The sequence below is a fragment of the Equus asinus genome, chromosome 2 (genome assembly GCF_041296235.1).
Source record: "Equus asinus isolate D_3611 breed Donkey chromosome 2, EquAss-T2T_v2, whole genome shotgun sequence".
NCBI lineage: Eukaryota > Metazoa > Chordata > Mammalia > Perissodactyla > Equidae > Equus > Equus asinus.
The window spans coordinates 80420968-80435283 of NC_091791.1; the positions used below are offsets into that span (position 1 = coordinate 80420968).

The 14316-nt window shown below is 40.3% G+C and overlaps 1 protein-coding gene across 7 annotated transcripts in view; it reads right to left on the reverse strand.

Moving 5' to 3' along the window:
• RYR2 (ryanodine receptor 2) overlaps nt 1–14316 on the reverse strand; it is a 674743-nt gene that overhangs the window by 32161 nt on the left and 628266 nt on the right. For 6 of the 7 annotated variants that reach the window (XM_070492185.1, XM_044758547.2, XM_070492181.1 and 3 more), the window contains 6 exons: nt 11133–11214; nt 7758–9055; nt 6870–6937; nt 4599–4746; nt 1222–1308; nt 395–613 (listed from right to left, as the gene is read on the reverse strand). In XM_070492185.1, coding sequence (XP_070348286.1) covers nt 395–613; nt 1222–1308; nt 4599–4746; nt 6870–6937; nt 7758–9055; nt 11133–11214 — 1902 coding nt within the window. The remainder of the gene's footprint in view (nt 1–394; nt 614–1221; nt 1309–4598; nt 4747–6869; nt 6938–7757; nt 9056–11132; nt 11215–14316) is intronic. The other variant, XM_070492176.1, reaches the window with a different exon arrangement.

The window sequence follows — 14316 nt, forward strand, 5'->3', positions numbered from 1 at the left end:
TGTGTATAATTACCAATAATGTGAAAGAAAGCCACCTAAGACAGCCCAAGGCCACATCCCCTTCCCAGGGCAGACTGCAGCCAATGGCTGGTCAACACGGAGCTCTAAGGTCAGGTTCCAATGCCCCAGCCCAGGACAACCCTGAGCGGGCAGCCCCACTTCAGAGACTGAGGCCTGTGACTGTGCTGTATTGCATCTGCACTGTAGCCCCACTCTTCCCTCTGTTCCACCTCCTTCTTCCCGTTGCCCTACTGGTGGTGATTCATAGAACATTCCCTAATAAACTTTGTGCCTGTAATTTTCATCTCAGAATCTGCTTCCCCAGAAGTGCAACCTGCAGCAGACATGCACACACACAGACACACACAGGTACCTTGGTGCCTTACTATCTTACTTTCAAGCAGTAGTATCCTATGATGCAGAAGAAAGAAATGACGGTGTGGAGAATGGCTAAGATACGCAACGTGGGCTCCATGTAGCCACTGCTCTCCTCCAGAACATAGTGAACTGCAATGATTCGAGGCGAGCTGCTCTCCAGGCTGCTAACTTTGGCATTTTCACTTGAACTGCGAATGGGGAGCTCCTTTCCTTCAACCACAGAAGAAGTGGAGACCTGATTCAAACCATTGAAAGTATGGTCAGTTCATTTCCTCTAAGATATCAGTGTAAACAAGAAACAACAGAAGGAAACTCAGCCTTATCAGCAAATAGCTTGATGTGAAACCACTGTACAATGAAAGGACTAAAAGCAAAGGCTAAAAAGATAGCTTTTCAAAGCCAATGGCAAATAATGAACCCATTTTTTAAATTCCTTCTAATCTAACCAAGAGTTATGAGGGTTCCAATGCATGCAGGAAAAAATGAGATGGCTAAGCTGCCTTCTCAGTTATCAAAAGAATTTAATGTCATACAGGGATGCCATGCCCACACATAGTAACAGGTGAGACATTCAGCCAAATTAGGGGAGGAATACTGTGGGTGACTCTTCTGCAGAATCAAACACTCTTCAGCTGAGGCACTTCTGCTTGGTTCAGAGGAACAGATCTATGCCTGCCCTACTCGACGCTCAGTGATGCGCCCAAGCCTGAGGTTTTCTCTTTCATCAAAATATACTTTAGAAGAAATTTACATGTGCTCACTAGTGGATCTGTGAAGCCTCTTCATTCAATTCAGTCTATTTGTGGCTTCATAATGGTTATTAAAAGACTAAGACATACATACCTTATAAAAGAGCAAGATGAAATTGATTGCAAATGCGACAAATAAGGCCAACATTCTCATGTTGTAGAAGTTGCGAGCAAAATAGTTCTGAAGACGAAAAAGATTATTAGAAGGTCACTGAATCGAGACTTGAAATTTGCAGGCAATTTAAATAAAGCATTCATTTATTTACCCAAAACTATTTCTTGGTGAGGAAGATTGGTCCTGAGCTAACATCTGTTGCCAATCTTCCTCCATTTTTATTGTTTCCTCCCCAGAGCCCCAGTACATAGTGGCACAAACTAGCTGTAAGTCATTCTAGTTCTTCCATGTGGGATGCCACCACAGCATGGCTTGATGAGCAGTGTGTAGGTCCGCATCCAGGATCTGAACCAGAGAACCCTGGGCTGCCAAAGTGGAAAGCACAAACTTAACCAGTGGGCCATGGGGCCGGCCCCTACCCAAATCTATTTCTTGAGAGCCTACCACATATCAAGTACCATTCTTGGTGCTGTAGACGTTATAGTGAATGAGAAAATTTGGGCCACCATGGAGGAGACAGATAATAAAGAAGCACACTCACAGATCAAAAACATAATTTCAGGGAATGCTAAATGCTGTGAAGAAAAAGCCATGAGGTTAAGGGCTTAGGCAATGGGGGTGTTATTTTAGACAGGTGGTCAGGGAAGGCCTATTCTAGGAGACGACATTTGAGCAGAGGCCTGAATGCCATAGAGGAGCAAGTCAAGCAAACGACTGTGGGAGGGTATGTCAGACAGAGAGAGCATGGCAGGCAAAGATCCTGAGTTCAGAGTGATGTTGGTGTGTTTGAGGAGTAGTGAGAAGGAAGCACAGTGAGAAGAGGGGAAAGAGGAGGGAATGAGGTCAGAGAGGTGACCTGGGGAGAGAGTTTTGTAGGCCTCTGATAAGTCTGCATTGTCCCTTAGGATGCAGAGGTTCAGCTGATGATCTCTGGGGCTACTTCCTCACCGACGGATGTGGACAAGCAACTCAATCACTCTTGTAGCATCATTTTTCTCATGTGTAAAGTGGGGATATGACAGAACCTAAATTTGCTATGAAGATTGGATAAGTTAATACAGGGAAAGTTAGTTATTAATCTTGTTATTATAATTGGAATTATTATTTTATTCTGGGTAGGATGGCAAGCTATTGGAGGATCTGAAGAGGGCTTGATGCAATCAGATGATTTGGAAAGATTATTCCAGCTATCATGTGGAAATAGACAGGAGGCAAGAGAGGAAGCCAAGGGACCAGTTAGAAAGTTATTCCAGGAGGGGGGGAAGAGATAGTATTGATGGTGGTGGCTTGGACCACGGGGTAGCTGTGGAGATGGTAAGAAATGGGCAGACTGTGGATATATTTGGAAGACAGAGCTGTGGAGAATTATTGTTGGATTGTATTTGAGGTGGGAAAGAAAGAGAGGATTCAGAGAGGATCCATTCTGGATTTGTGGGTGTGAGCAACTAAGTAAATGGTTGGTGCCATTTATTGAACTGAGAAAAAAACCCCACAAAACCTAGAGGAGAGGTGGGTTTAAGGAAAACGGCTCCAGGAGATACCAAGTGTTTGTTTTCATATTAAGTGGGAGACGTCTATAAGGTATCCAACTTGATATGCCAGGGGCTTTAGCGTCATAAGGCCATCTCAAAATAACAACACATCTCATTCTCTCTCTCTGTATACACATCCCATTTCATTTCCCCACACGTGACCCTGCCTTCACTGCCACAGCTTACTGGACCAAGGCTGGCCACCATACCAAACTGGGTCAATCACATTGGTTCTTCTTGGAAGGTGGAACTAAGTCATAGAGGCTGAGTTAGTTACCCTGGTTATCTGAGCTGGGAGGTCACAAAGACTTGGGGGACAAAGGGCCTGTGGTGGTCTGATGTGGCCATGATTAGTCTTGTGCATGCAAACTGGTGAGCAGAGCAAGTCATACTGCAAAGAGAAGCAGAAAAATAGGAACTGTACAGACATAAGAGAACACTGACCCTTGAGACAGGGAGATGGAAGAAAACCTCAATTACTTGCTTTTACAACTGTACTTAAACCTATTCTACATAAACTGTAGTTAAATGTAATTCACTGGGGCTACTGCAAGTTACTGTGGAGCACATTCAACCTCATGCCCTATACCATCTATACTACATCTGCAGCCATGGCAACTATGACAACACATCAAATGAGTGATTATCCAGAGCTCTCTAGAAAACGTTTATGCTCAGTGTACTTCGTATTAAACAATATAGGGAAAATACAAGATGGGTTAAGAAAACAGTTAAAACTATTAATTAAAATATATATGTGCATAAATTACATAAAAATATGTAATATATATATTTATGCATAAGCAGTTAGAATATATAATTACTGAGATCAATCCACTTCCCTTATAGGCGAAATCCTACAGTACACTGGGTTTCTTAATGGGCTATTTTTGATTTCACAAAGGCTGTAAAACACTAAATATGCCTCTGCCTTTCAAATGGCTTTATTATGAGGAGTGTTGTTCTTAATTTCTAGGTCTGATGCTATTGGTCAGTATCTCTTGTAGGTTTATTCTACACATTTATCTCCCAATCTTTTCCTGCTTTAAAAATTATTATAATATTTAGACACATATATAAAAGGTTTTTCAAACAAAATTTTTAAGAATTCTGTCCTGTATGAATATGAATAGAGATAGAGAACTACACCTTCTTTCTCTGTTTTCCAAATATTAATATGTATTCTACTAATCTGGGGAGCATTTCTGGAAAATGTATAGGACACTACATAAAGAACTACCTTCTCTCTCTTCACTCTCTCTTTTTTTTTTTTTTTTTAACTTGTTTCTACTTAAAGAATGATTTTGAACAGACCTTCTTATTATCAATGGAAAATTGGCTCATTGCATTAATATTTTTATGGCTGGATTTTTACTAAAAGGGTAATGTTCTACAAATACTGACTGACTCAATTTTGGAACATCTATTTGAATTACTTACACCCTAGAAAGCATGTTTTGGTTTAACCTATTGCAGAGCCTCACACAGGGTCCTGCAAAGAGTGGAGTGTCAGAATATATTTATTGACTTGCTCTAAAGTCTTTGTGGGAAGACACTGGTTGCAGTGCGCCATTGGTCACTAAATCAAACGGTTTCTGGTAATGTGAACGTATGCAGATATTATGGGTTTAAGGATAGGGAGCGGTGGACCAAAGCCATTTATAGGAAACATAAACACACTAAGACAGGCAAATAAAACATACTTGTAGGACTAGCTTCGTTCCCTGACTGCCACCCGACGGAAGGTCAATGAATATTTACTGAGCCTGAATTCTTATGGTCTCACAATACATCAGTAACAATATTCATTGTAAGTCATCTTACTAGAAGTTTCTGTTGATACGCTATGATTTTCTTCCAGAATGCTGACTCAGGAACTTCCGGCTCTCCATATCGATGTGTGTGGAGCTGCCTCAGCTTTTGTTTACCCTTGTCTTCTTTGGCTTTTTCTTCTTTTTCTCCATCTTCTCCCCTATGAACACGAATGAAATATAAGCCATCCAGAAACTAAAGAACTGAACAGGCTTTGTGCCAAAATATACAAATGAACAAATATTTAAATCATAGTATCATTTTTGAAAACCAGTTTCTCTCCCAATAAAGTATAATATTTAGAATTTTAGAATTAGGGGTAGGATTTCTTGCTTATCAGAGCACCTGTAGATGGTAATTCTGTGAAATTCAAATCTAAAGGGCATTTTACAGGCTTGAAGTGTCTATATATGTATACATAGCACATTCCCTTCCAATTGCACAATCAAACATTTAACTAAAAAGAGAAAAAATGAAGACATTTTATTCTTTTATGTTTTGCTGGGAAAGATTTGCCCTGAGCTAACAGTTGTTGCCAATCTTCCTCTCTTTTTCTCCCCTCCCCAAAGCCCCAGTACATAGTTGTAGATTTTAGTTGTGAGTCCTTCTAGTTCTTCTTTGTGAGCCGTTGCCACGGCATGGCAACTGACAGATGAGTGGTGTGGTTCCATACCCGGGAACCGACCCCAGGCCACCGAAGCGGCGTGTGTCAAACTTTAACCGCTAGGCCAACAGGGCTGGCTCTGAAGATATTTTTTTGCTGTGGCTTTCCAACATACTTTATTTCAAATTATGATTTTAATGTTCAATCTTTAACACTGACTAGCCATTAGGACTCAAAATCAGAGGCATATGCATTGGTTGTTCACACATTTAAAGGCTGTCAATATATTAATTTTGCAGACAATAATTGAATCACAAGCACTGAAATTTAACACCAAAAACCCCTTTAGGTGCAAAATGCCAATCCTTCATGAAAGTGTATTTATTTCTATGTGTAGTTGAATATATATAACCCACATATACAAAACCAATGCTTAACCTTAACCTATATGAAGTATATCTACTCATATTTTTAACAATAAAGAATTGCCAATGAAATGACTACCGTGTCCTGTTGCACATGTCTACATTTCACCATAATAGTTATTTACGTGGCCATTTTTACAACTAATCCAACACTGTAAGATCTGTGACAATAAATAGTGCTGACTGTAAAGAACAGACAATGAAAACAGGCCAAAGTAAACAATAGAACAGAGGAGGAAAATATAATGCTATGTGAGAATAGTGGCACTACACACACTTAAAAATTTGATTTCCTGAATTTTTTGTTTTTTTTTAAAGATTTTATTTTTTCCTTTTTCTCCCCAAAGCCCCCCGGTACATAGTTGTGTATTCTTCGTTGTGGGTTCTTCTAGTTGTGGCATGTGGGACGCTGCCTCAGCGTGGTCTGATGAGCAGTGCCATGCCCGCGCCCAGGATTCGAACTAACGAAACACTGGGCCGCCTGCTGCGGAGCGCGCGAACTTAACCACTCGGCCACAGGGCCAGCCCCTGATTTCCTGAATTTTTAAAAATATGTATATAAAACTATTTAAACTTGGGGAAAGGTGTAGGTTTTGATTAATAACAGAAAGCCAGGGTTATGGAGGAAATTATAGGTTTTCATTGCTTCATATCCAGCTTTTTATTTCTTATTCTGCATTTATAACTGTGCTCCATAACACCAGGAGTGTTAGTAAGAATGAAGATTCCTGGGCCCCACACCAGACCTGCTGAAGCAGAATCTTGGGGTGGGGGGTAGGGGGCAAGGAATCTGTGTTTTTAACAAACTCTCCAGGCAGTTTTTATGAATGTGGCCCTGGGACTATACTTTGAGGAACACCAGGCCTCAAGGATTCTATGCAATGGCGTTCAAAATGGCGTTTGTCTTTCCCTTCTCTGCAAGGACAGAAATACATGCATGATTTTAAACACAGGACTGCAGCTGCAGTCACCCCATGGAGAGCATCATCTGGAATCACTGGAGTCTGTTCTGCTGAGAGAAACACGCACACACAGAATCCTCAGGGAACAAGGAGAAAGAGACTGGAAGGGCAGCCCCCGGAGGCATCTACACTTCTCCCCGCCGGGGGACTGAGGTCCTTGCACCTGAGTCTCTCCACTGAGATGACAGACGTCATCACATAGCACGCGACTCTCCATTCTATCTCCTGAAGAGGGAGTACAAGTCAAAGAGACTTACAGAAACAAATGAAAGTACACAGAAATGACACATACTCGGCTTTTTCAGGTTCAGATTTGTTTTCCTCTTTTTCTTCCTTTTCTTCTTCTTTTGCCTTCTGTTCCTTGAATGAGTCAATGGGGAAAAGAAAAGCAGGGTTACACATCACCTCTGAATGAGTGTAGAGACCATGTGCCAAATTGTAACCTATAAATGATAGTCTCTTGCCCATATCGAGATAAAAGTGCCACGTGTACCTTTCATTCTGCTGGTCCAGACATTTTCCCCTTCTTCTCCACACTTACCCACCAACGCTAGCGTAGGTACGAACTTTCTGAGCTCTTCCCACTTTCTTTTCTTATTTCAGAATCAGCCTTCCTTACCTCACCCTCCCACTCAAATCTCACTTATCCTTCAAGGCCAACTTAAATCCCAACTCTTAAGTCTCATCTAATTACTCCAAACCATACTGATGTTTCCATTTTTTCAACATACGTAACTTCTACTGTCTACTGCCTATTCTATTCAACACTGAATAATTTTCTAGTATTTTCATGAGTGCTGTTTATCTTTCTAATCAACTCTTTAAGGCAACTTGAAAGTAGTGACCACATCTTACATTTCTTTTAATTCCCTATGATTCTGAGTAGTGTCAGACACACGGTAAATACTCATAAAATATGGTCATGTGGATGGAATGATTGTTCAGTTGACTAATGTCATTAGGGTGGTACTTGAGCTTACCCTATAATAGTTTAAGATAATTCAGTAATTTGTAAAGAATCTTCAAAAGGCTAGCTTTGCCTACCAAAAAGCCATTTCTCTTTGGAAATCTGAGTCACATATTGAACACCATTCTGGCACTAGAATGAAAGCTGACGTCAAGTTCACTCACTGTGCCCACTTGAAAGCCAGAGAGCTGCTGCGACTTAGGGATAAATTACCTGAAATTTGTCCTGCACTTCAGGGATGGGGACTGGGTTGCTCATGAGGTCACTGAGGCCTGCGTTTGGATTATGAGGAATGAGTTTGTACTGTCCTCCTTCTCTCTTCAGATCCAAGCCAAATATGTCCGAAAGAAGGTCACTTTCTTCTGTCAGCTCCTTTAAATCTGTTAGATCCTCTGAGGCCAGGGCAGTGTCCACGGGTTTCCTCTCCCCCTCCTCTCCCTCTCCTCTCACCTCATCCTGAGTGGGGTCTGGCATGTTAGCTAAGAGCTCTGCCACTTTGATCTTTTTCGCCCCTTCTACCAGGCTTCCTCCCAGCAGCAGGCTACAGATGATGCGGGAAAAGCCCCTGAAAACACTGGCCACAAAGTGCAAGAGGCTCATAAGAATACTCCAATAGGATGAAAAGAAGGCTGTGACCATGTCCTTCACCGTCATCTTCTTCACTTTCTTCATCTGTTTCTTCAGGCTCTTTAGGCTGAGCATTCGCATCAGGGTCAAGATATTATACCTGAGAGCAAACAGGGCCGACTTGACTGTCAGAATGGAAAAGAAACCCATTTTTGGACCCTGCTCTTCGGGCTTCTCCTTCTCACTTTCTTCTTTATTCGCTGATCTCTCGTTCAAATCCGACTCTGAGATTTGAGCGGCCAGCTGCATTTCAAATATGGTGTCCTCACAGAAGTTGACAAAGAGTTCCATCTTCTCTTTTTCCCCACCTTCGTTCACCACATCAAATATGAATTGCCTTTTGGACTCCTTGACCTGGGGCTTCTCCCACTGGGTTCGGCTGGACTCACTGATTTCAAAATAAACCCTCTCAATGCGTTTGGCACTGCCCATGATCTCAATGCGGCCCAGAAAGGGCTGGAAGTAATTCAGCACACTCTCTGCTAATTCCAGGAAAGTCTGCAGTCTAGTATCATTGGGCATGTGTTCGGAAAGATTTGTCAGAAGAACAGCAACATTGAAACCGATGTCCTTTGCAGGTTCATGGAATCGTTTGACAAATTCTTCATAGTCAAGGGTTTCATTTTCATCTGTCTCTGCACAGGACAGAAGAAACTCAGTCTCTGATTGCGTGTAGTGCTTATGGCTCTCCATTGCTTTATGGAAGTCCCTCTTGGAAATGACTCCCTTGCCATCAGGGTCATATTCTTTAAATGTATCAGAAGATGTTAAATCCTTTAGTTTTAAGAACATGTCAAAAAATTTCAGAATCATCTCCACGTTGTTGGAGGACTCCACAAGCATATCAACCATCTGCTTGCCGATGGTTCCATTAACAACATTACCTGGTGGTAAAGAATTGCACTTGTTCAAAATGAACATTCCTGATAAAACCAGTGTCTATAGAGAAAATAACAATATAAATCTTATAGAACATCTGAATCAAGGATATCTCCTTGTTTATCTTCCAATATATGAAGTCTCAGGAAAAGATGGATAATTATTTCTAAACTCTAGTTTTAAAGAGTGATTATATGAACACACGCAAAACCATACTTACAAAGTAATTGATCAAAGAAGCAACGTGTTTTAGGATAAAGAAACCTGGGCAAACATTTATATCCTAAAGCTAGAAACTGAAATCCGGTTTCATATTATTAATAAAATAATTATTATTATTAATAAAATGAGCATTTGCACAGCCCTTTAGGGTTGAAAAATCGCTATTCATAGACAATACCTGATTTAATGTTCCTATGCCTGTAAGGCAGGTACTTTTTATTAATTCTGCCTTTATTATCGAAGAAACTGAGGTTTAGCAAGGCTAAATGAATAGGCCCATTGTGACATGATTATTGAGGGTTAGTGCCAGGACGTTAGTGCCAGATCCTCTGAGAGCAAATTATATGCTCTTTCTGATGTAAAATGCAAAGCATCTCCCTCCGTATCTTCATGGTCCAGAATGTTTATAGTTAGAAAATGGCAGATTACCGATAAGCTTGAGAAAATTAGATATTATCCTAAATGACAGAGTCAGAGAATGCTTTTATTCCTTGAACAGAGCATGCTATGTAACACAAGGACAGACAACAGAAGAAAGATGCATGGCGAGAGGTCTGCTGAGTCCATTTGTGAGGCAGTAAGCATCGTGGTTAAGAGTGTGGGTTTGGGGGCCAGTTTTCAGGTTTGAATGCAGACTCCACCATCTATTAGCTAAGTACCTGGGCAGATTTCTTAGCCTCTCTGCCCTCAGTTTCCTCATTTGCAAAATAGTCATAAAGATACTATGAAAGTCATAACTGGTATCAGTATTAAACAAATACGGAAACCAGCAGCTGGCACATTGTAAGAGGCAAATTTTAAGTTGTCTTGGCTGTGGCTGCCCCCAATGCTGCAGTGACTATAGTTGTTCTTGTTATTATTATTTTGACTAAAATTTGAATTGAGGTCATAGGAAAAGGATCCTGTGCTCAGAGAGTATAACGTGGCTGCCAACTAAGGGTTTTAAGCAAATGTTGCATCTCTGAAGCCCTAGCACGAGGCCTGACCACCACCTTAGTTAACCAAAGTGCAGTTATGCAATGCATGGCAGACATAGAAACAGAGGGGAAAAAATTTGGAAGGATTTAGAAAGAAGGGTAGGTAACATAATTGCAAATATTTTTTAGTTGATTTGGTCCTGCTCACGTGATTTCATGGAATTCTCACATCAGTCTATCATTATCTCCATTTCATAGAGGAGGATACTGAAAAATGGAGACAAAACTTGTCCAAAGGTCCCACTGCTTGGAAGTGGGAAAGCAGGGCTTCAAAGGCTGGTGGCAGATCTTGGAACCCAAGCTCTTAACCACTATGTTTACTGCCTGATACAGAAAAGAAATGCAATAGCAAAGAAAGGCATTTTGGACAGAGAAAAGAGGTAGAATAAAACTCGAGAGAGGCATGTGGTGGGAAGCACTACACGGCCACCAGGAGCGGCCTCAGCAGGCTGAGGTGCTCTGGGCAGCATCCCGCAGGACTTTGAGGACCCTCTCATAGGAGCTACAATGCAGTCAGCTGAAAGCAGCAATTCACACAGTTGGAGTCCATCCAAATGTCTGTAACCCCCACTGGTTATAAACAAGCTAACAAACAAATAAAATCTCCTTTATATACTATCTGTCCAGAGAGCATACTCTTTAAGGTGTTAGTACAAAGTACACTGGTTTCACTCTGTAGATATGTAAACTGACATACGCAGGACTTCTCCTTTTTGAGAACTAACTTGAGAAAAGAGTGCTAGAGCCAGCCATAAGTCCAAGGTATCTGTCACATCTCAGTGCTGATATTTTATTCTTTGTAGCATGCTGACTCCATAAGCAAGCGCCTATTGATCCTTAAATAAAAGAATAAAGGGAATTTAAAAATATAAATCAAAACTACCTTCCAACATGGACAGCAACATGACCACCATATCCTTCTGAAGATCCATTAATTCTTTTAACAGCTCAATTTGACTGGAATCCTGAAAATATTAACACATTGCATTTGAGATAATATGAGAAAACCATGCAGTAAGAACATCATACTTATTCTCACAAAAGGAGAACTGCTCTACCAACAGTCAACACTTACCAGCATTGCAGAACTGAAGGAAGGCCAAATAGAAGTATATAGCTTATTAGAAATATACCCTTCAGAAATAAAGAGCATTTACTATTGACTCCAACTTATGTTTATTAAAGTCCAGTCCGGCGTCGCTTATCGACAGTGATACATTCTGAGAAATGTGTCGTTAGGCAGGCCGTCACTGTGTGAACAGCATAGAGTATACCAACACAAACCTAGATAATACAGCCTACTATGCCCCTGGACTACAGGTACTAATCTTATGGAACCGCCATCATATACATGGTCTGTCATAGACCAAAATGTCGTTATGCAGCACATGACTGTATTTGTAAGGACAAAGAACAAGTCCAACAAGAGTATGAAAGAACTAAGGCAGTGGTGGATTCTCAGGGCCAGGCAGGCAAGACTCAGTGGCTTTTGCACTTTGGGCATCTTTCTTTCACTTGGAAAGACTGTACTTGTTTTTTCTTCTTTATAATGTGTTACACAAAGATGTTATATATTTTGTAAAAATTACTTATTCTGGAAAAAACAGGCATAACAGTGAGAAGAAATAAACTTTTCTTACATAAAGCTAACCAAAAATGTACACAGCTGTTACCTACACTAATAGTGCACAGTGTATCTTATTTATCAATTTTATTATTGGTATCAGAAATCAAATATCAGAGATCAAACAGCTCTGATATTTCTCTGATTAAAATTTTCTGTCATTGTTTTTGCTTTTGATTTTTCACCATGAAAAAATTTCTTTTACATAGATATGTTGTGTCCAAACATCACTGCGCTTAGATTCAGTGCCTGGAAATATGGAATGTCTGACATCTACATTACAACGTTATAAATCATCAGGTTTTCTTTTTATTTTAAACTATTCCTTTTAAATAAATTATACAAGGTATCATTTTACTCATTTGGATATTGCTACATATAAAGCTAAAGTTCTACAAGCTGGAAGGGTGAGACTTTTTCTTTCTAAATAAGTTGTTACCTTGACTGGGTCTACAAACTGAACAACTGCTAGGTAACACCAGACGTTAATAAAATGATGGAAATATATCAGAATGAGAACTCTCTCATATATAAGTGAGTGTATAAATTTATTTCACATTGATTTCCTTTATTTACTAAAATGTCATTAGTGATTAGATGAAAGAATCATGATATTTCCTTATTTGGTTGAAGTCACCCTAACTAGATATTGACAAAGATTCTCTCCTTGACCAAACTCAAGCCAGGCTCCTCTGAGGCCTCTTCTCAACTAGGCTTCAATCTTGGCCTATAAAGACCTGAACAAACACTACCACAGTTTCTAACAGGTCAAGGCTACATCCCTAGGATGAACCTAGCCCCCCTTATAGAGTGCCTGCCTGAGAAAACTCAAGGCTGCCAAAAAATTTACCATTTCTTCCAGCCAATACCTAAGGATAGGGCCTGTCTCCCAGTCTCTAAGGGAGCACGGAATCCTGGCTTCAATAAATAACAGCTAACGGACAGAGCTGGCTAATCAGCATTTACACTGACCAATCCTTGGTAATTTTTCACTTCCCTGACTCTACTGAGCCCCTTATAGGTACTCTACTGAACCCCCTTTTTATTCCCTCCTTTTCCCTTTAAAACACCCAATCACCTCTGTACAAATCAAAGTGGAGCTCAGTTCACGCTGGATTCTTTTCGATACTGTAATAGTTATTACTGATTACAATCTGTCCTTACCATTTTAATTAGCTTTGTTTATCTTTGACTATATTGTCCTGCCTGTAGGCCAGGGGACAGGTGTGAATATCCTCACTATCCTGGAGGAAAGGAGACTTAGGGAAGAGAGGCAGCTGGCCCATACTCATGGGATACGTGAAGGAAAATGGAGAGGCTGGACTGGTGGTCTTCCTGTCACCGACTAATTGGCCCAAGGAACACAAGGGTGGGTTTGGAAGCATTGAGCTATTTATTCCAAATTTTTTTTTCCCTTTTGTTATGTTAAGGAGATGCAATTACCAACCACCCTGAACCAGACCAAGCCTCACCAAAGAGCTCCACCTCTGACCTTTGCCTTATTTCTTAATGCTAAGATCTCTCCAGGAGATGCTTAAGCCTTACTACTGTAACCTGCAGTGTATGTGGAAGTATGTTTTCCAACTGAGCCTGCGCAAGCGAATACCCTCCTCTGCCTTTTGAATATTCATCCCCCATCTGAAATGAAAGGTCCCTGCTTCAGGGACACCATGACTCTGGAAATGACTCCTCATGGTTTCCTATTTGCTGCAAATATACCTTACCTTGTGAGACAACTACTTCTGGTGGAGAGTCTGATTTAACTCACCAGGAGGGAACCCACTTTGGCATCAGTAACATTCTGAATTTAAATCTAGCATTCTTTCCTCTACCTGATACCTGACAGAAATCCAAGCCCTGAAAGATACAACAGATCTCAGCACATACCATCAAAACTCACTGCTTCAAAGGGATAACTTTACTCAAGATTTATATTAAGAATTTTTCTACTTGCGCATTTCTTAGCTTCAAAAGGAAAAAGATACAGTAGTGAGAAAATAACATGCTGATGTTTTCAATATGTGCTCCCAAATGAACATTAAAACATGGAAATCTGTTTATTCTTTATTTGCTTATCCTTATAGCTATCTTCTTCTCTTCGACTTTCACAAAGTTAAATTTTCCTGTTAATGGGTGAATTGTCATCTATTGAGAACAACTGCTCATTTATGACCCTCTAAGAAAATTGTCTCCCTTTAATAAGGGATTTGTAATAGATTACAAATCCTTCTTCAATTATTTCTATGGAGGAGGAAAATTCCAGTGAGTAATCATTGAGAAGTGTGTCTATGAAGGACTGTAAAATGCGCAACGTTTGGGGACCACAATGTTTTATTTTTCCATTATATTCAATTCCTTAATATCTTTTGTTCTCAAATTTGAATAATGGCTCCTATCTATTCTCAGCTTGCATAAAACTCTTTTATTTAAAAAAATGTTTTTT